This window comes from Platalea leucorodia (genome assembly GCF_965183815.1).
Source record: "Platalea leucorodia genome assembly, chromosome: 2".
NCBI lineage: Eukaryota > Metazoa > Chordata > Aves > Pelecaniformes > Threskiornithidae > Platalea > Platalea leucorodia.
The window spans coordinates 75,578,973-75,602,091 of NC_138824.1; the positions used below are offsets into that span (position 1 = coordinate 75,578,973).

The 23,119-nt window shown below is 41.4% G+C and overlaps 1 protein-coding gene across 1 annotated transcript in view; it reads right to left on the reverse strand.

Moving 5' to 3' along the window:
- The window catches only part of ZBED1 (zinc finger BED-type containing 1), a 168,408-nt gene that overhangs the window by 19,199 nt on the left and 126,090 nt on the right, over positions 1-23,119 (reverse strand). Inside the window, exon 6 of the mRNA XM_082304355.1 lies at positions 10,562-10,769. Coding sequence (XP_082160481.1) covers positions 10,562-10,769 — 208 coding nt within the window. The remainder of the gene's footprint in view (positions 1-10,561; positions 10,770-23,119) is intronic.

Consider the following 23,119-nt stretch of genomic DNA (forward strand, 5'->3'; position numbering starts at 1 on the left):
AGAAGGAACAGGGGACTGCAGGGACCTCTTGGGACATCTCTGATCTCCTCATATTGCAGATATCCTGTCAGCTGATCTTCTCCACAAACCTATTTAAACTCCATCTTAAAAACAACTGTTTTCTTATAGCTACCACTCTGTGGAATCCTTTCCTAGAGTCTGATTCCAATTATTAGAAACAAGCTTCTTGCTTCTTTCTTCTTATTTCTTTCTCACTTTCTCAAAGTAAATAAATTTCCAGTCAGCTTGCTTCAATTCATTCTTGTCTTGACAAAATTGTTTCCTTAAAAGCAACCTCACTCCTGTTTATTTTGATTAAAGGTTATTGCTAGATATCATGATATAACTTGACAATAAAGAGGAAAAAAAAAAAAGTTGTTGCCTAGAGCTTTTACAGAGTCAAACTGAAATTAACACACAAAAGATGTGTTGTCTTTATGGTAACAGTGGCAGCACCGGTACCATCCTTGAGTGGGATGGTACCTGCTCACATCTATAAACCCTAATGATGCTAATCCTGCCAATGCTTTCTTTCCAACCAGGAGAGCGTGGGACAGCTTGTACATCACATGTACGAGTGCTGCTTCTGAGCACTGGAGGTGCTTTATAATCCCCTTGGCTCCTCTGAGTAAACTGGTGTGTAGTGACCTGGAGATGACAAATCCAGGTACCTCAGCACAAACACATTTTATATTTTATCACTTTTTCAAAAAGCTGGAAATAGATGACTCACCAGCAATCTTCCTTTGACCCAGTGCTGTGACAAGTGGGTCGAAACTCTCACAGCAGAAGTTATACAGGCAAGGTACTGGGTGATGGATATATTTTTCAGTGAAAACAGTGCTTCATGAAACAGGCTTGCCCCAATACAAGGGGAAAAAAAAACACCACACCACCAAAACCAAAACTGAGCACTGAGTGTAAATAAAATAGTATCAACAGGGCAATTATATTTAGAAGAAAAAGACTGTGTAAAACTCCCTGCTTCCTGCCTTCCAGATCTGCTTCTTGAATGAATTTCAAGCACCATCAGCTGAATCTAGTATTATAAACATTTGAAGTACTTACTACCTCTGGAGATCTGCAGGCCCTTTAAAGAGATTAGGGTTTGGTGTATCTGTGCCAGCCTTAGTTCACTTCCCCAGATAACAGACATATAAAATAGGACACATGCCACAAACCTAAAATGGGCAAGATATAAAAGGCCAGCCCCAGATCAAGAAGAACCTTTAAGGAGCAGGATCAGACAGGTAAAATGCTTTACATAAGGGCAGTCCTCCACATAGAAGATGCGAACTCAGGTCAGATAATCGTTGCTACAAGAATACACAATAAGACTGGGACCTGGATGCTTTTAGGTTTGGGTCTTATTTACTTGTTTAGCAGGTTCTGATCAGCTACACTTGTGCAAAGCCACTGATGAAGTACCAAAACTTCATGATGATGGAAGTAATCACTTTATATGGAAAGGAAAATGGGGACCTAAGCTGTCGTTACTGGTCATGATGTATGAGAGTGGTGATAACTGAACTCCTCTCTGAGAAATGACCAAGCTGCATTCACAGCTTGGGCAGTCATAAAAATAACCTTTGTACCTGAACAATGTACAACCCTGACAGAAAAAACAAGCACGCTACCCCATAATGACTCTTCTACTTTCATTTTCAGAACAGAGCCACCTGTCAAAATATACTTATAGCATGTAATTTTATTTTCAACTCTCTGAGCTCCAAAAACAATGGGACAGCTTTTCTCTTTCTACATTTTTAATCATCTTAGGATAGTATGTGACAAGTGGCAGACGCTGTGGAAGACTGCATTTTGCATCTCAAAAGCTTGGCAGACAAAAATATTGAATAAGTCAATCAATACTGCTTTTCCTGGGACACATTCAGCCTCAGCATACTGTTGCCTGCTGCAGGGATGCGAGGCAGCTGGGGAGCCATTGCACAACGTTGCTCACAACAAAGACATGGAAACACAGGGCACCAACTCTGGCCCCTGCTATTCATTCAAAAAGTAACATATATACTAAATTGGATAAACTATTAATAAGATGGTAAGTTAAGCTTGTAAGTTGGTGGTGGCTAGCTCCAAGACTTTGATGAGCAATTAAGAGACATTGGGAGCAACTCTTATTTTTTTAGACTGTTCCTGAGCCTAGGACCAGCAGCAGCACCTCCTTCCTATGCCAGTGACAGAAAAGTAGGTCAGCATGACGAGACCAAACAAATACCACTATAAATCCCATCCCTGATAAGCTGTCCAAGTTCATTCTTGTTTTGTTGCACATTGCTCAGGTTTCATCCAAATCCTCTTCTGCATATGTTCTGTATTCCCCGCAGAGCGCCTGGTGCGTGGTAACATAACTCCTCTGGTTACTTCCCCTTTCCAGCACTGAGACGGCAACAACCAAATGCGGTCATTTGCCCTGAAGAGACTCACAGACCCAGTTTAAAGACAATGTTTAAATATGTAATAACGTCTAGAAACCACTAACTCTGGACAGATTGTATTAATGACTTGTGTTTGTGCCATATCTAGGATCAAGTTCCTTCTAGAAAAATGGGGGCTAGAGCCACTGCACCAAATTCCCTTCTTATGTTTACCTATTAAAATCAACCAAATCCCATGTATTTAGCTGAGAACATAATAAGAACAAAATGAACCATGTGAACTATGTCTTGCAGTATCTCGGTACCCTTTCTAAAATGCAAACACGAATGTTTGGGACTGACAATCGTAATTGCTATAATCATTACTAAAGCCAGAGTTATTCAAGTGACTTCCGAATTGAAACTTTTCAAAACTCACAAATTGGTTCCTGGATGATCCTGTTATTTTAAAAAATGTATTTGCGGTTTCCAGTTCTTCCTCAAACAGTGGGTGGTGCTTACTTTCTGTGGTTCTCTCTTGTTACATACATTACGCTATTATAAATACATACAGGGAGTACACATAGCTACCCATTTAAATGTATGGCAATATCTATGTGATAAATAGTGGAGCCACACGATGGATTGTAAACATATATGAGAAATACATTTCATAAGTAACCAGGATTTCCTCACCTGTGGCCGCCCACAAACACATTTCCCACTGATATGGGAAATGGTCTGGTACTCCAAACACCTTAGAGCTGCCATTTGAAAAAACAGCTTGATTACAGATTACTTGTGCCCCAGATATGTGAACACACTTTTCCAGTTCCTACTCTCTCCTGTGCACATCCAAAACCATACTTTTTTTCTTTACTAGCATCACTGTTTTTTAAAACAACACAAATTTAATGTCCTGTACCTTGGGATGGGATTCATCTTAACTAACTTTATACCTTTATACAGCACAGACATCTACAGCTGAGCTAGTCACCAGAGGACCCCTTCGTCATTCACAGAGATAAACTGGCACTTGAAGGACTTGATTCATCTGGCCAACAGTAGACATTTATCTTAGGAAAAGACAGATCCAGTACTAGCAGTGGCCATGAGGAGATCACTGGATGAACAGCTCTGATGCAGGCATTCATTTATCAACCAGGAGACCTGTCAGAGGTGGCTTCCAGGCATAGATGCCTTAGACCACTAGGAAAGGGGATGTTTTCAGCTTCTTGGAAGAACCCGGCATTTTCTGTCAACCTTTGAAAGCTCAGGATAGCCATTAAAAATTGTGGCTATGTTGTTTACGGAAGAGTTTCCTTACTTTGCACTGAAATGTTTTTCAGTCTCCTTGGATTACTGGCACATTAAGGACTGTCACATTCAGGAAGGGGGAAAGGAGTGTCTGTAAATCTCCAAAACCTCCTAAAATTAATTTTTCTGTAGTGAGTAGGGGCTTTAGGTGATGGGGCTCTGCAATATAAATTTTATCAGCATAGTTTTGTTATGAATGCATTAGTCACAAGTAGCAAAACAATAACGAATTTAGGTAGGTCATCCCCAGAAAAATATTAATTGATCTATAATACACACCACACCTGGTGGCAAACTGTCCGTGTGTGTGTGTGTGTGTGTGTATGCACTCCCACAACCTCCTCTGCCTCTCCTTGGTTTAGTGATCTAATTCCAAACTGCTACTCGCCCACAAGCTTGGTAGCAGGATTTTCCAAGGGAAGCCGGTGGTCTTTCTCCTTAACTCAGTGTTATGGCTCTTTCACATGGAAGAAAGAAACCACCTGTAACTCCTGTTCCTACCTTTGCTGAATGGGTCTTTTCAGTGGGGCTAGGGAGGTCCCCTCTCTCTCTTGCTCTTTCTCTCAAAGAGGTATCTGAGAGATAGGCTGATGAGAAAGATTAGTTGCTGCCCTGTATTCTGCTGCGAGTGGGTTCAAGTTTCCAATGGTGTTGTATTAGCTGACCAAAAGAAAATGGAATTTTAATTACGTGGTGATGGAGGTAGAACTTGCCAGGCACATGAGGGAGAATTACAGTAGTGTGATGCTATAACCCCTAACTATAAAGATTATAGATTGAAAGTGAAAGGCTAATGGTCTGGTTTAAATGTCAAGATTTTCTCTAATTTCCCAACCTTTCAACCTCTTTTTTGAGACTTCTACCTTAGAGGCATTGTGGTTACCTCATTTTAAAATTACAGGAATCAGCACGGAGTCCCTGGCAGGTTTTTTGTCCACAGCAAGTTATCTTTCTGTTCTGTGGTTTTTTCCATTTTTAAAAAGTCTGGGAATAGATTACCAAAGGTATTAACCAAATACATGGGAAAGTACTGCCAAGAAATATCAGCAAGGAATAAATTGATTGACGGAAAATGTCTTTCCTAACTAACTCTGGGGGTTCTGAATATGAAAATAGTTACAGATTACCAGACAATATGTGCTGATGTGCTAACACTGGTTAGGCTCATAGATTTTCACAATTTCTTCACTGTTTACTTACTCTCTCCCCATTACAGCAATACAGATACTATTTTTTCACTCTTTTGGATACAAATTTAATTTCTTTCAGATAGAATGAAAGAATCTGCCTGAGCTGTCAAGTTAAATCAACAATCCTCTACCACACAGGAATTAGGGATAAACCCTTTCTTACACAGTACGAATACCCATTTTCAGTATGCTTCTGACCTGCCAGTCAAATGATATCACAACATTTCAGTCGTTTACCAGTCCAGAAGTTTCACTCCAAAACAGTTTCACATAGGGCAAGCATAGATTTTTACATAACACATAGTGTAGGCTTAACCTGTGTTTCTTTAGACCATTTTCCAGGCTAAAAAGGGTCAATCCTGCAGGCAGAGTTAGACATGGAGACAGTTTTCCTGGCCTGTGAACACTTTTGAAAGATGGAACATAGTCTTCCCATTTCACACTGTCAGGAAAAAAAAAAAGGGATGCTTTTCTTTTTTTAACCAAACAACTAAAGCTGTGGGACAGGATGCAAGATGGATCTCTCTGACTGTGCACACTGCTTCATTTTTCGCTTGCTCCATGGCTGTGTTTTGGCCTGTTCCAACGAGCACCCTCCAAGAGGAAGCCTGGGTGTGGTTTGGGGATAGATCACGCCAGCAGCTGCTCCAAATAAGAATTATAAACAAGAACTTCAACAGCCATGACTCCCTCTGAATGCACTCCAACACAATCCCACCTGTTTTGTGCTGTCCCGTACAGCATCCTTACCCTTTTGTGTGCCATACACCAAGGTACGCAACACAAATCCTTCACTTTCCTGCCATCAAAACATTCTCCAGCAACTCTCAACATGTTTCTTATAATAAACATTTCAGCTACATAGACCTGAGAAAACACACACAAAAATAACGATATCTTGGGACTGCAGGGGAACAACAGGTTCAGTGGAGACCGGGGTCCAGTGCTATGTAGGTGTGCACCTCGAGTCAGCCTCCTTTAGAGGGGTCTAATCCTAATTAGTACAGACACAAAACACTCCATGCTCCAAAGCCTTCTTTTTAGCAGTTAGAACAAATGAAGCAGCCAAGCTGCATCCGCATACCCCATAACAGGCAGGACCTGGGTGCCTACCCAAGCCCAGGGATTCGCATCCAAGAAAAATACCCAGAACATCAGGATTTGGTACCTCAAAGGTGGATTGCTCATTATCCTTCTCAGGTGGGTCCCTCCATCTTTCCCTCTAGAATTTTCCTATGGCTGTATGAATAAGCAAATATTTATTAGATGGAAAAAAAAAAGAAGCCTTATGGCTCTGAAGCTTAAATCCCTGTACCAATGTGTACAAAAATGGGACCTGTTTAAAGATCAGAGTTATTGGGATAAAGTAGGCTGTTTGCTTCTCTCTGATTTTGACCAGAATCCCACTTCCGATCTGAAAAGCCTTTTGTAAAAATTAACCGCAAATGACATGTTCCTGCAAGGAGTTTTCATTTTGTGAAAAAATTCCAGACTAGCTTTATGTGAGGACCACATACTCACATGGACTGAAGATGTTGATGCTGATGAATTGCTGCTTTCAGCTGTAGAATTTAATTATTCTCGTTCTGTACAGCTGGCGTTATTGTGTGGTGATGTGTTTGTCTTCTGACACCTCGGGGGGGAGGATGAAATGAATTTTCTACATTCACAGTGCCAAATGGACATTTTGAATAAGAAATGCTGCCATAAGACCTGCATGACTATGTCCTCCGGCATGAATGATGAATCCAGGTTCTTTAGATCTTGTTTTCTAGCAGCATTTACAGACTGGAAGCATTTCTTTAAAAATGTTACAGGAAAATCACACTAAAGTTAAGCCTATTTTGACAGATGAAAAAAATTAACTAGTTTGTACTGGCTGATTTCTAGCCTGTATTCCTGAAGCCTTTCCCTTCACTTTTACAGGCCGGCAGGGTCAGTAATCCTACTCATTTTCAGTTTGTCAGTCAATAATCACTTACATGGCACTATGTCTTTGGAAATGACTGCTGAGACAAGATCTGATGTGCAGTCTTCCTTCCACAATGCCTTCCTAAATACCCATCTGAGGCGGCTGAAAGGACCAAATACTCTGATAATGACACCTTCACCCAGCTTGTCATAAAGACGGTTTGGGGGAAGTTTACAGCGCTGCTATGCAGGAAATGTCTCTACTTCGATGGCATAATGAAGTCATAGGAAGCAGAACAATCCCTACCATTGGACATTAATGAGAGTCAACATAGTTTGCTCTAAGGTATTTTAATTGCATCACAAGCAGAGGCCATCTGGCTTAAGAATGAATATTCAGTATCTGTAGCAGAAGCAGAAATACTTGAGAGGGAAATGGTACCTTCCTAGCTTCCAGCTTGGACAGTACCCATCACTAAAAACGGTGTGTTGCACAGTTGGCTAAATCGCAATTTGATGCCCGACCGATGTCTTTTTAGGCTATTAATATCTTATTAATTAGTTATTGTTTACTAGTTTGGGCTTTATGTCCTCAAAAAGAAGATCACTTTATGTTAAAAACTCCTAAGGGATAACATATTTCACCACCCTCCGCAGAGAACTGTGACAGCTCGTCAGCTTTTATTTACTGAGAATTCATAGGGGTAGAAATCAGGTGGTTTTTTTAGGAATAAACATAATTTCTCTCTCATGTGTGACAGGTGCAATCCCAGTTTATTAAAAATGTAGAGAAAACATTTGCAAAACAGAAATTTAAAGAACAAGTATCACAGCAGACAATAACTTTCCTGAGAAAGAATCGAGATGAGAAAGAATGAAACCATCACTTCTAAAGGGCAGGCATTTGTTTCACAATTTTTATGACTGTCATTGTCTTATTTAGCTTGGTCTATCTTACTTCTACAGGGGTGTCTCTCACCACAGCTTGTTGGGGAAAAAAAAAACCCAAATTGATTTGGCAGAGATTTTTACTGAGCTACGTATGAAGATCAGAAGACAATGTTTCACAGTTCTGAGAAACTCAAGCTGTTAATACTTTGAGTAAATTACATGTACGTACCATGGCCTATTTACGAGACTGTAGGTTTATTTGCTTAAGTACCTAAATATCTTGAGGCAGCTGAGGTGGATGCTGAGCTGACAGCCTTGTCTGCAACACTGAGTCACCTCAAATATGAGCAGCCCAGCGAGAGTGGGGGCCAGGCTGTGAGCCCTGGGAAGTATTTGACTTGAATGCAACTGGGACCAACGCTGGTGGAAATGCATTTAGAGGTACTGGAGGCTCTGCCACAGTATTTTGAAATTAAATCAAACAACATGTTGACTCTCTCCTGAGGGAATGTGATGTGATAAATCCGTGATGCATTTCCTCACCGGAGCTATCTGGGCTGTGTTGGCTCTCACGAGCGCCAGGTTGCAGTGGGTGAAGCAATTTCCTGCATGCGTTTAGAAACCGCTCCGGAATACTTCAGGGTGATAAAAGTTAGTTGAGCCAATATGATTAGAGACCTATCACCTCATTTTCGCTGCATTACTGCCATAATCCTAGAAGGAAGATTCATATGTGTGCACTCAGGAATGAAATTCCAGGGGAGAAGAAATCCATAATACCAACTATCAGTTAATATTATCAGACAACCGAATTTTCTTGTACTTGTTTTCTTACTTTTCTTAGGGGAAATTTACTCTAGTGTACGAGACCAACACAAGACCCACCCAGGCTTGAATGCTGGATACTATGGCACTCGGTACAATGCTATTGAAATTGCCAGGCAGGCTTTCAACGCGAGCTTGCCATGGAGCTAAACATCACCCTGTGATGCAGTTCTGCCGGAGCTGAACAGGGCATACCTATGTGATGAAGTGCTCCTGAATGTGAGAAAGGAAGGCAAAGTCAATCCCGAATACTTAAACATATCTTCAGCAATAAGCAAAGAGTAGAAGTCAGAGCTGTAACTTAGAAGTCTAAGGGAGGACGGGAAGAGTGATAGTAAGAGTTTCCCTCTCCTTCGGCTTAAAGGAAAAACACATCGAGTGTTATATAAAAATGTGAAAATCTCAACCTTGATAACTGAAGCATTCAGTTATCCATACTTGAAGTAAGTTATTCTGACTCAAAAAGCAATTGATGCATTTGCTTTTCGGGCAGTACACAGACCGCACTTCCACGCAAGTCAGTATGTCTGTCCGTCACCTGTTGCAAGGCAGAATTCCTTTAGAGTGCTATCTCATCCAAAGTAAGTATGAGACTCCCGCTTGTGATAAATCCAAACTCATTTTATGTGTGTTCAGTGACATCCCATTCAGTGTCTAAACATGGTCAGTGTAATACAAAAATGTCTCCCTGGGCACACCAATAAAACTGAATGGGATTGCGTGCTGTAAACAAGAGACTCAATTCTCATTCTCAGACACAGAAATTTTGTCAGATTTTTTTGTCTCTAGAGGAAATGCTGAGCACAACCTAAACATTTACATGAAACTGTTATGTTAGCAAGGTGAAGTAAGTCCAATGAAAAAACACCACCACCCAAGACTGATATTTAAAATGGCAATCACAAGAGGCAAAACAAGTTTAATATATACGTTCTGGCAAAGCTGCATTCTGCTTCTTTAAGAATGCATTACATATTATGAACATTCCTATTACAATTTTATTGCAATATTCAAGGTGTACTCAGAAGATACTATTAATTTTTTTAAATAGGGGTTTATTTGTTTGCATCTTATTTTACAGCTACTCTACCAGCCTGCAGTTTCATTTCTAAAATTAAAGCTAGTGATATTTCCATATCAAAGTTTAAAATTAATTTGCTTTGTGGGACATGCCCCTTGATCTAAAATACTTCATTTTAATTAGGACATTTAATTTTCTCTAATGGAATCAGGTTCCTTTCACTTAATCCAAAACTACTTTCTGAAAGAGTTATAAGCAGTACATTTTCTCATCACAAGTCCTCCTAAGGCTTGTCCGCATGAGGAGATTGCACCTACGCAGATAAACTGATTTCAGATTGATCTACTTACACCACTACAAAATGTTACTGAAGTTGACCATAACTGGGTCTGCCCCAGTTCTGGATGAGTTTTACCAAGCAGCTTTAAATTTCCTAATGCAGACCAGGAATAGATAATAGAAGATCACGTACCATTGCAAGCATGTGTTAGGATGAAAAAGCTAAATGACAATTGTCCCACCTCCCAGAGCACAAGTGTCTGGACCCGCACAGCCTGGAGTATGGCCACTTCCCACCACCATTTTTGTACAGCTTCTTTCTGCCCTTTGCCCTCTTCTCTATAACATGTTGCATATGTGTATACGGTGCCAGATCATGTCTGCTTCTCATTAAGAGGACGTATAAGACATTTCCGAGGAACACTTTGCATATTCTGGCTCCGTGTTAGGATCATCTGCCCACATGCACGCACAAAGGCACACAGATAGATCAGAGCAGAGATAACCAGTGCATGGGCACAGACAGTGAAAGGCATTCCCTTCCCTCGCTGTAAGAGCTCGCTCCCTCCATTTAAAATAAGTGTTTGTTCTGGGGAAGGCCCGTCTTTATCAATTTTGTACCTCTCATCGACACAGAGAATGCAATAAATACCATACATTATGGTAAACTCTGAAACACCTTCAGCTCCATGCTGACTACAGGTCTCACAATGTAGGGGCATGGCAACAAAATGATTTAAAAAGTTGCATACCTTGAAAAATAGCCAGGCTGTCATCCATTTGACCACTTTTACAACCCAAAAGACATGCTTGTAGAGCTCAGTATTCACTACTCCAGGGTCTACTACATTAGCAGTCACATGGCTTCCATTTGCAGTCAGAAGATGCTGTAGTCGATAGGTAAATAACACAAGGGCAAGTTTGCTTTGGGCATAGGCTCCATGGGGCGAATACGAACATCTGTATACAGGAGAGAAAGAGAGAGGGAGATGCACATAAGAATAATCAGAAGGAAAACAGAATTGCACAAACATCAAATGTACTGCATTTTGCAATATCCAGCAAACAAACAGCTATACATTGAGTCATCAGAAGAAACAGCTTATCACTGGCAGGTGTGTTGTTTGCTGGAGTTCTGGTGATTATTCCATCAGACACCAAGTCTGATTTATGGTGGGGGAAAAAATTAAAATAAAATTACATGGTACCTGCCAGAATCTCGTATGTCAATCTATTTAAACTAGAAATGCTGAGGCAACAATCTCCAGGATGTCATCACCTAGAGGTCCTCAAACTACTCTCCCCTTCCTCACTGCCCTCTTCGCACACGTACATACCCTGTTCCCACCCAGTAAATCTGTGCCGGATCATACTACTCCTGGTTATTACTATTTGTATTGCAGCAGGACCTACTAGTTTCTGATGAAGGCCCCTGTCTTGGGCACAGTACAGATGAGTAAGGCAATTGTTGCACCTGCCCCAGTGACACACCAGATTACGCACAGCTAAAGAGAGGGATAAAAAGATGGGGCAAGGAGAACGGCTGCAAGTGGAACCACAGTTATGCCACATACAGCCTTTAGAGCAAAGACGGCTGGCTGGGTCTGCGCCAAACAGGAGGTGCGATGAAGGCACACAAATACTGGGAGTTACGGCAAAACATTACCTGCTGAGACTCCTGTGCACCTCCCTCATCTGGACGCTGAATCTGCCTTTCTTTCAAGTCAAACTTTCTAGGAACTGCTGATTAGTTGGGTTTCACTGCATGCAGGCAGCAGTATTTTTTTTCTAAATAAGCAGGCTAGTTCCAGGAAAATTAGCAGCTATGTCGCTTAAAATGCTCCTCCCGACTGGGGCCTCAGCATCACTTCCACAAATTCCTATGCCATGACAATTCACTCTTGTAATTACTACAGCCTCTCATCTAACCTTTTTTGTGCTTAGCAGAACCAAAGGTAATTCCTGGCATTACAGACAGCTCATAGGCAAAGCAGGCAGGAGCCTAAAGCATCAGGCTCCTGGGGGCAGCAAAACAGCTTTGGTCCTGATCCCCTTTGCCTCTGCCAGAGCCTGGGGAAGCGGCGCTGCTTGCTGCTGCCGCCGGTGTGGAGCCAGGGGTTAGGGTCCCAGGGGCAGCAGCTACTGCTGGTGGAGGGAGATAGAGGGGCACCCACTCAGGAGCAGATCTCTCTTTCCCAGCCCTCTCCTTCCCTGTAGTTGTCCTGCCTCTGTGACAGCCACAGCTACAGCTCCATCCTCTACACCTTCACCCTTAGTGAAGCAAACACCCGAGCTGGGGATGTTCCTACTCCGCTGAAAAGCCTGCCTTCGGTTTTCTGTGGTTGCTACTACATGCAAGGTTTTTATTTTGAATGAATAGCAAATATGTCTCAGAGTTCTTTTTGTTATCTCATTCTTGTTGAATACCTTATTTATAATATCCTGTACACTTCACCGCAGAAAGCCCCGGATGGCAGCAAACAGGCTGACTCTCTGCAGAGCTATAAGGCTACTGAAGCAATTTAACTGTTCATGTTATCTGAATGGACTTAGAAACTTGGAGACACAATGGTAAATCGTACAGCTCAGCTACAGGAAGTAAAAGACAACAGCGCTGACTCTCCAGTGCCTCTCTTTTTTTTTTTTTTCTGCTTTTTTTTTCCGTGCTCTATTCCTGTTCAAGCAAATCACAAACAAACAGGCTACAAAAGCATTATATAAATTGAGAGATAATAAAAAAGGACAGCTGATCATTAACAGCCCTTGCATCAAACAACGGTCTGAGCTGTAACATGCTGGATAACGTAGCTCCGTCATCATAAAGATATCACCTGTGCCTCAGGGTAAAATGGGCTATTTTAAGAATAAAGAACAATCACTGCATGAATACAAAAGTGACTTGGCATTAGTCAGGAAATTGCAGTTACATTTTAAATTCAGTAACGTCCGTGCTCTGATCTGAGACACTCAAAATGTCACCTTATGCTTCATGCATATTTCAACCCTTTTAACTTGAAGGACCAGATCCTCAGCCACTATGAGCTTCGCTTGCGCAGCCGTGCAGGGCAGAGCTCACACCACCCATGGGAAGAAGTATTTATCCGAAGCCGCCTCCGGCAGCCAGCTGGCAGCCAAGCCTGGCACTTCTCCATCGGTGCCACCATTCCCCCACCGGTGGAGAATGCAAGCTGGGGCACGGGACAAGCTTCCCGAGTTGAAATTAGAGTGGTCCTGTCTGGCAAGCGGCTCGCAGGGAAGCAAGGCTGGGGACTACTCTGACTTGTTCTGCCTGGGTCTAGTCTGGCCTTCAGTAACCTTCAGATGCCAGGCAGGAGGATGGTGAACGCTCCCCATGACTTCCCATTCCCACATTTCGCACGAGTGCTGTTTTGACTTACCTTGTGGCAATGAAGCATGAACTACAAGGGTCGGATCCTCAAAAGCCTTGTACTTTGCATAGATATCTATGTCAGAGAAACACGAGTGCTGAGAAGATATAAAAAGCTATCCAATCAGCGAGGAAGCCTTTTATATCACAGTGCAGAGATGCAAATGATGTGCAAGGCAGCAGGGAATCAGACTTCAATAACATACTATAGATATGAAGGATATAAAATTGGATACACAGAGCAGACACTTTTGGCAGAACCCCTGCAATGATTACCTCCTCTCTTCCCATTTTCTCTGTGTGTGCTTTTTGCTTTCCAGGAATCTGACATCAATGGACTACATAAGACAGAGGAATAACCTGTGACACAGAACTGACAAGGATTTTCACTGAACAACTGTTTTGTTTGTTAGACATTGTCTTATTAGGTTCATGTTGTTTAAATGCTATGCTGGGAAAAAAAATCAACACTGGTTCCTTGATTTCATTACATCTGGTCTTGACTTTATATATCAGAAAAATAGGAGCATGTAGGCTCCTGTACGTGTACCACAATTGCATCTCCCATGCACATACATGTAGAATCACAGAATGGTTTGGGTTGGAAGGCACTTTTAAAGATCATCTAGTCCAATCCCCCTGCCATGAGCAGGGACATCTTTCACTAGATCAGGTTGCTCAAAGCCCCATCCAATCTGGCCTTGAACACTTTCAATGACGGGGTATCCACAACTTCTCTGGGCAACCTGTTCCAGTGCCTCACCACCCTCATCATAAAAAATGTCTTCCTTATGTCCAATCTAAGTCTACCCTCTTTCAATTTAAAACCATAAAATGTATTCTTCTTACACATGGTATTAGCTGGCTTTAAAGCCTATGCATCTAAATCTAGCCTCTCTTGGCACTTTATGCTCTGCATGTACATTTTCTACACTGAATGAAACTATAATTGTACACTAAATAAAATAATAATATTGACATTATGCATTTCCACATTGCTTTCATTTTCTGAAGGCTCTAAAAGCATTCTAAAATGAAAGTGCATACAAGAGGCCAACTGAAGCACAGCCCAAAGTAGAACACAGCTTACCAGTGAACTGTGCTGGTGCACCAGTGCACGTGGGGTGCCTGTGACACTCGGACCCCCGAGGACGCAGGGTATCGATGCTTCACAGCAAAGCAGGCAGACTTTCAAGCAGAGACACTCTACCTCCGAACTGGGTGGCCAGCCAGCCAAAAGACTGGTAGCTCCCAGCTCCCAGTGGTATATACGCATGCTGGGCATCTGGATAGAGAGCTAGGAGGTACGAGTGTTCGACTGCCCAGGGATCCGTCCTAATAAATGCTGCCCACCAGGCTCGAGCTATGCCAGACAACACGTGCTGTGGTATGGCAAGCCTGTGCACAGTCAGCAGCTCGGAAAAGTGGAGCAAGGACTTGGTGGGAAGAAGTCCAGTGGGAAGGAGCAGCGTGCCTGGCGTCAGTAGCTTGGAGAAGTTCATGCCCACCCACTCTTTTGAGTGGGGCTCTCTGTGGACCACTCTTCCTACCACAGAAAACAGTCTCCCATGGGGGATGCCCCCCTAGGGCATTCTGCCAAGTCAGTGCTGATAAAACAGGGCAATGCACAACTCACTGAATAGAAACTACAGGAGGAGTTAAGGCAGACAGGATTTAATTAGCTGCTTTGAAATCTGGCCAAGAGAGCAGCAATATACAAGACCTTCTTCTGCCTTTTAAAATAATGTTTTATTGATTCTGTACTGATGAATAAAGGATCGGGATAAGGCAGGCTATGCATTTTGTGTTCAATTAATTTTTAGCAGAAATTCTTATTTTTGGGTTAAGATTTTTTGTAACATAGACTGACAAGTTTGAACTGTCATTACAAAAATTAGGGAGGAGAAAAGAAAGGGATTGTTTTGTATTTTTCCCAAAAGAAAATAAGCAAGTATTCAATTGTGGCATGAGCGACTGCCTTGAGGTTTGCCGATTTTTTTTTTCTTCTTTTTTTTCTTTTTCACCAGAAGCTGATTTTACCATTCATCTCCATGGTGCTGTCTCCAGCAGCAGTCTCCCTAGCATGCTAGGGCAATGTATTTGTAAAAAGTAATGAGAAGCCAAATTTCAAACCGGAGCCTGCAGTGGCTAATTAGGTGTTTAAATATGGACTCAGCTGCTATCCAAGTTTGAAGACGGGATCCATGGTAAGCACTTCCCTTGGCAGCCACTCTTACTCTGGTTTCTTTTCCGTCTGGCTTTAGTCGGTCTATGCTCGGCAGAGGTTTCCCATTTATGTCTGGGGATACCATGTTTAGTGAAGAGCATTAAGCCAGCTCAGGGTACCCACTGAGCAACAGGGGAAACAAAAGTGCTGCTCGGCATAGACCACTTCCTCCACACCTCCTGTGCACAGGCTCTCGTGCTGCTCTCGGCTTTTTCTCTTTGACTAACGAACGGTTGCTTTTGCATTATGCACACATGTGGAGGAAGCCGATACAGACCGACTGAAAGAAGGGTGCAGTGACAGCACCCTTTCCCTTCCCCACCACATCTTGCTTCAACAAAAGGCTCAGAGGACCTGTGACTGTACTGACCGACACACAGCTACGTTTCACCTAGCTGGTGCTAGCAGTGAAGTTTTCCTGAGGTGGACCTCTTTCACACCGCACTTGCCTTGCGCGTGTCATCCTCCCCTCACCCAGCGCCACACTCCCCAATTTCCAGCGTGTTAATTTGCCTGGAGGGCAGAATGCGCCAAGATCAAACTGCAGAACAGCCCAATTGCTATGTGCTCCATTAAAAAACAAGTGATGCAAAACGTGGGTGACATGCTGGGGTTTTTAATGAAAGGCCACACAAAATTTCAATATATGCCTTAGGATGAATCAGTGAATTAAGCAAAACACAGACTTGCTGTATTAAAATGACTAAAGTTTCCTAATGTTTATGTATTAATCTTGCAATGCATCATCACCATTGCTTAGTCAAGAATATAAAAGACTATTATTAAACACTCATGAAGCTCTCACAATCTTAAATTTTCTTTCTCCAGGGAATGTGGCACAAGATTTTTCATGATTTTTGATAGATTTTGCAGTTTATTTTGAAGCAGCTACAGAAATATATTGCAGAATATAGGTATGTCGTTTCTGGTTAGCATAAGCAGTTTCTTTCTCTCTTTCTATGACAAACCAAAACCTGAATCCCAAATATTGCTTATTAGATTTAAGCAGACTTCCTGACAGTACTACATATATTTATCCCATGAAAACATTTGCTGAGTCTCATCAGTTGCGATCTTCCCTCAATAAAAAAAAAAAAAAAGGGGGGGGGGGCGGAATACAGAGATGGAGAAAAGATAGAGTGGTAGAAATTAGAATATGTGTATTCTGAAAAGTGTACACTGAAAAGTGCCAATTTAAAGAAACAAGCATATGCATTAGTAAAACAAAACTAAAATCTAAAGTGTTAATGTAGCTGCTTACTCAGATTTTGTTATAGATTTGTACAGTAGCTGTCCTGTTACCAACTACTACTATAGGCTACTGCATAGTCACCCATTTCATACACATGCCTGGCCACTTGGGGTGTTCACTGAATAACTACACTTCTTCATGTACATTTCCTTCATATACTTGATATTTAGCCTTAAAAAAAATATACATGTAACAGTCAAGGTGGCCTTAGCATTCCCCTGTGTATTTGAACTTGAATACACTGGTAGCCGTAATTTGAGTGAATAAGGACTCAAGCATTAGGGACTCCTGAAGCACCCTCATGACCCTGTGATGGACACATTGGAAAGGAAGGCTACAAGACTGATAAATAAGATTGGTGGTTCTACACAAGCTGTAAAGCAAACCCTTCACATCCTAGCTGGTCGCACCAGGGTTGCTTAAGCAGCCAGAGGCAGCTGGCACTTTCAGAGCAGCCCACTTTGCCCTTTAGCTCCAACCTACAGACAAAGACCAACCATGTCCAGAGCCTCCCCCTGCAGTGAGCCCCTCAGTGCCATGTGCCGCTCACACACAACTCTGGTCAAAACCAGGCTTTCTCTGAAATCTTTCAACAGTGGTAAAATAGCATTTTTCTTCTTAAAATTAGAGGATAAGCATAATGGTAGAGGCTTAGAGCTGGGAGATTCTCTCTCTCTCTGCATTGTTGGTGATGGTCTCACTAGCAGTAGCTGACTTCTCTACAAGTCACTGGACTCCTGTTTTGTGCTTAATCCACAGTTCAGTAGCAGCGACAAGCTGGAAGCTGGGTTGTGGGTATTTTTAAAGCCATGCTTCCCAACTTTCAGCACTTCACTGTATAAATAGATAGCATTCAGTGACTAGCTCCTTCTTAGAGCTTGTAGGAAATGCAGAGTGAACAAAAAATAACTTACTGTCTTTGGAGGACTACATTTAGTGAAGGAACCTGGAATGTTTTTATTATAAAAATATTTATGAAAGGCAAAATAACCAGGGGCTTGTCATCCTGGGCATTACTGTCATCCAGATGGAATTAATGCATCATTTTTCATTTGGCTGATCCCTCCTCCTAATGGCAGCAGGTGAGATGTCAAGAGCCCTCCTGCTGTACTGATTGCCTTGCTGTGTGCAGCTCCATTGCTGTGTGCTCAGCACAGCTCTCAAGTGTATGAAACACAGACTCAAAGGCTGGTCTTCTCAAAGTCTCACCAGAATCAGTATCTTAAAAAAAGTCTAATTTTTCTGTTTGCTTACAACTGGTGTTAATTTCAAATGTTTTCATTGATTTTAAATATTGACGGCAAGTTCAAGTTGTAATTACTGTAATTCCATTCCCCCAGAAAATATATCTCTTTATAAAGAACGATATAAATTGCCTCTTCTGCAGCATCATTTTTCTACAGTCAGTTCATATGAAGCAGTGTTAAGTACTTGCTAATATTTGAAGTGGCATTTGAGCATAATGGTATCCCTTCATTCAATTAAAAATCTCCATCAAACAAATGAATGAGTAAATAAATAGAAGCAAGCAAGGTTTTGCATTGCTGCAGCCAAGAAACAGATCAAGGCTCCAAGACCTACATTCTATGTCCTCATGACCCTTTTGAGTGATGGGGAAACGTCACTGCCACATACCTTTTAATATCATCTCTTGGATAATCTGGATCTCAGGTTATTGAAGACTGTCACACATCTTTTAAGCTTATCTCTGGATTATATCAAGAAGAGCTCTGAGGCACTCTGCACCCACTTGTGGAAAGCTTCCTAGCTCTCCTCCAGTAGAGCTTTTAAGTTGAAGGAAGCAATGGGTCTTATGGTTTCTTTCACCAGAACGCACGTAGGGCCATAAAATGGCCCAGTAATAACTTGAAAAATCCCAAATCTTATTTCTGTTTCCATAAAATAATTTTAAAACCGGTGTAGACTTTTCCAGACCAGCTGCAGATTCTGGGCTTTTTGTTCTAGGACTGAGAGGGAACTGTAGGGTCTGGTTATGCATAATAAAGTGCTGCCATTTCAAATCCAGCGCAGTTCACCTAATGTGGTTAGCAGATTTCCAGTAGACTACATGAAATGTGTTGGTGTATATGTGAAGATAATGTAAGGTTTCATTCTGTGATGGGCTGAACCCACTGTGCTGCCTTGGAGTTGAGGAAGCACTGAATGTGTTCTGCAAGTGCAAATGTTCAACACGCTGAAGGACTGGTCTGTCTTACCAGGAGAAACAAGGCTTGAATGTACACACAGACTGCAAAATCCTTTTTCCTCCATGGTGTCCACTAATACTGTGCAGAAAGTCCTATGCTATCACTCTGTCCACAGAGGCAACACAAGACCCTCAAGTCTGACACAACAAAATAATTTTGAAAATCAGTTTTTGTTTGTTGAAACGATCTAACAGCTTCTGCTTTTTCAAAGTTTTCTTACGTAGCGAGGATATGAGTATCACAGCTTCAGACTGAGGTAAAACTGACTAACTCCCAGTACATGAATTAAGACAAGGAACAAGCTCATAAGGAAAGTCTATTCTTTGGTAAAAACAGTCATGAGAAGTCTTCCCTTCTGTTGGAAGACAGCTAAGTTAAAGAAGAAATATGGCTGAAATGCCAACAGGTACAGGAGAGATTAAAATGTGGAAGTTTTCTGCACCCATGAAATGACTGATAGCCAGCAGAAAAGGCGTTTGTTCATTTGAGACCGTACATCACCAGCAGCCCTTGGCCACTGTCAGAAAAGATGCAGGATTTAAATAAGCGTATGAAAGGGGCCTGTGAAGAGTGGGGTCTTACTTAAGGAATATAAACAACTCAGCAAACAACAACAAAAAAAATGCTAGAAACAAATAACATACAGTGGCTCAAAGTGGTCCATAACCAGCATTGCAAAGTGGTTATTTCAAAGTACCATAAGGGACAGTGACAGCAATCACTTTCTCTACCGTTTAGCCTTAGAGTTGGTTTTTGGTTTTGTTTTATAAATTTCCCAATACTACGTCACCCTGGAACTCTGTAAACAGAGATCTGTAACGGAAAACCAAGCATTTCCTAAGAAGGGGCAAGGCATGGCCTGGGGCCACAGCGCATGAGATCTCTTCCACTTGCAAACACACCAGAAACAAGTGAAGTCAGGCAGGTTTGGCTTTCCAGGAAATGACAAGAAGTTTCATGTCCAAACCCTGAAAAACCAACACACAGTCACAGAGCTGCCCTGCCCCAGCCCTCACTGAAAAAAGAATTAAAACATACTGCTGCTTTGCCAGACTGATTAATTTTTGGTGGCAATTCAGATACTGAACGCCCCTCCGCTTTGAGCTGAGAACCAAAAGATTTCATGCAGAACTCATAATATTTTAATGTGGACATTTCTGCAGTGCCATATTATAGCTAGCATCACTGTTAAAAGCTCTTGAGCTCCTCAGAAAGCTACTGTGAGCCACAGTGCTCCTCAGTCTCTGTCCTTCTGGGGAGGCTGAGACGGTGCTGTGTACAGCCAGCCACCACCTCCCATGACAAGGAGAACCACAGCACCTGACACATAACGAGAACAGAAGAAATGGATCAACGAAGCTGCAACTATATAAGATATTATGGCAGTATTAAAACTCCTGGGAGCTAAAATATTTCACTTTTACAGTGACTTATTTTAATTAGAAAGTATATATTTCATAAAACCTGCATTTTTTATAGAGAACAGGATTTAATCAAAAGACCAATTTTTCTTCATAGGTTTAAGTATTCAAATGCCTGGCCTCCTTTTGGACAGATGAAGTTCTCCTTCACTTCACCAAAAGAAGAGGTTTAGGATGGGGAGCAGAGAAAAGGTTAAGAGCTATCATTTCTAATTGCAGAGGCAGACGTCTGCCCTTGCCTCCCTCCACTACAGCTTGTAATCCTTAATGCACGTGGCAAGATCATGGATGTGTGGCTGTGAAGAACCAGGAGCAACAGCGGGGCTGAACCCAGAGGGGGGCTGTGGAAGGCAAGCTGATCATTTTGAACGTTTCCCTTAACACTTTATTCCAGGGATTTACAGGCACGTGTGCCAGCTTTCCCCAGCTACGCTAGGGAGTTCGAAGGACAACTCTGCTGAAAAGGTAGTGTGAGGATGGTGGTAGTTAGAGCGACTGAGAGGAATGCTAAAATCATTTGAATAATCACCCAGGACCTGAACTCCAAAACTTTTAAGGTTCGCTCAGCCTTAATGAGTCTTTTTCCTCACAGGGAGATGTTAAACTAACCTTCCCCTCTCAAGGGTGACAAGCTATCTCCGTTCCCTATTCTCCACAAGTCCCTTTTGCCTTCTCTGCCACACGAGTGCAGTACATTAACTTTCAAATTACTGTTGAGCAGTCTTGCCATTTTGGAAAACAGCACGTCTGCGAGATCCACTGTCCTGTGTGCCACAGAGCTGGCTTCACCCACCCAACCCGCTGTGCAGGGAGAGGCTGAGCAGCAGGAACACCCATATATCAGATATCTCCCAACATGTTGCAATTTTGAACTCATTCAGAAACACTGTGTCCTATTAAATCATTAACCATTATTAATAATTCTTTGTTAAGACCATTAATCCCTTTTAGACAAGAAGGAATTTAACATTGTGACACACAAAGTAACTACATTTAATTTCCCTGAATACATTAAAGTCTGGCGTTACCTTTGTGATAGTAGTGTTACACTGTGTTGTTGTTCTTCAGAAACCAATGAACCCTAAAAGTATTTTGATTAGACAGAACGAAAATACACTGATAAATGTAAAATTAAAACTTTCCAAAGTTGGCATCCTGACTTAAATATTTCTTCATTATTGGTTGCAGGAATGGCTAGGGATCACCTGTGGCCTGCAACAGGGATAAAACACATGCTGCATATGAACTAAAACTCTGTCTTTTGGATTGATGAATTGGTCTGCTGATATACTACCCCCTTTTTTTTTTTAATTAATTTACAGAATTTGAGATCTGTGCCTTCACCAATACACTAATTTTCCAGGCCAGCAAGTCAATTTTTGCAATTAATGCTAATTGCTGCAAAAGCAAGGGATCATTTTGCAAAGCAGCAAATCCTTTTGCATTTATACAGAAAACATTTTGCAAAGAAGGACTGAAATACCCTTATGTAGGTGCATTAAGCATCTGAATACTTATCATCTAACTATAGACAGGAAAACTTGGTAACCTGTTGCAGGAAGGAGATGTTTAACCGAATACAGCAGTGTGCTGCAGTTGGTATTCAGTCCTGTCAAGGGAACATGATTTATCTTGCAAATAGAACCAGAATATGAATAAAAGTCACTGTGAGGAAGCTGTTTAAATAATACAGCCCAAACAAAAACATATATTCCTTGAGTAAAATCTATAATAACATGTATCTATCTTATTGTCTAGAACAATCTGTTATGATTACAATTTCTGTAGTTTTCACAGCATTTTATTAAGCAGCAGTCCAATGACACAGGTCTTTATACGTAACTGTGAAAGACTTCTGTACTGACTAAAATGGATTAATAAATAAAAGGGTAATATTTAAAATCCCTCCTACTTCCTCTTAAAATATTTTCCTTTATTATTTAAAAATTTGGAAATAAAACAATATTACTATGCTACTATTATGGTACATCAGCTTCATGTTTGCTTTTGCTTGAATTGAAGATATCGTACATCCCATAAGTTCTTCCAGTCAGAATTAAGAAACTACAAGTGACAGATCAGTTGTGAAAAGGCACTGAAGGAACCAACTGGGAATTAAAAAAAAAGAAAAGCTTTGAAAAAAATGTTGACTCATCAAACCATTCTTAGGGAAAAAAAAAAAAACAAAAAAAAAAAAACGTTTTGAACAAATGTCAAGCTTAAAAAAAAAGTAATCTGAAACTGATGGAGATACCTTACTTCAACAAGATGACTTAGAAATTAAAGGTTTGGAGTTTCAGTTTGATCAACATTATACTTCAATTTCAAAATTAGAAATAAAATATTCTGAAATCACTGAAATCAATGGTTTTGGTCTGAAAAATGGATTCATATTTTCCAAAAGTAATTTGACATTTTAACTTTTCATTGCTATTCATGGACAATATTTTCAAAATCTCATCAATGCTGATGGAACAAAATCCTCAACTTTCTGCCCAAACTTAATACAACTTCATTTACCAACAAACACCACACACACATAAGAAGTGAAGATGAAGAACACCACCCATCCAAGAACAGGAGGTCTCCAGGGACTTTGCTAGACAGATTTTCCCAGCAATATGTGACACCTCCTGTTACAGCCCATATGAACTGCCTAGCAGAGGAGATGAACTGGAGCTGCCTCCTCTCCCCAGCATCCCCCCAGGTCTTGGGCAGAGCTGTTTACCCTACTTTATACCAGCTAGGAAGCACATATGGCAGCAGGGATTTTTGCAATTCCTTTCAATCTCTATTGTCTCTGACACGATTCATG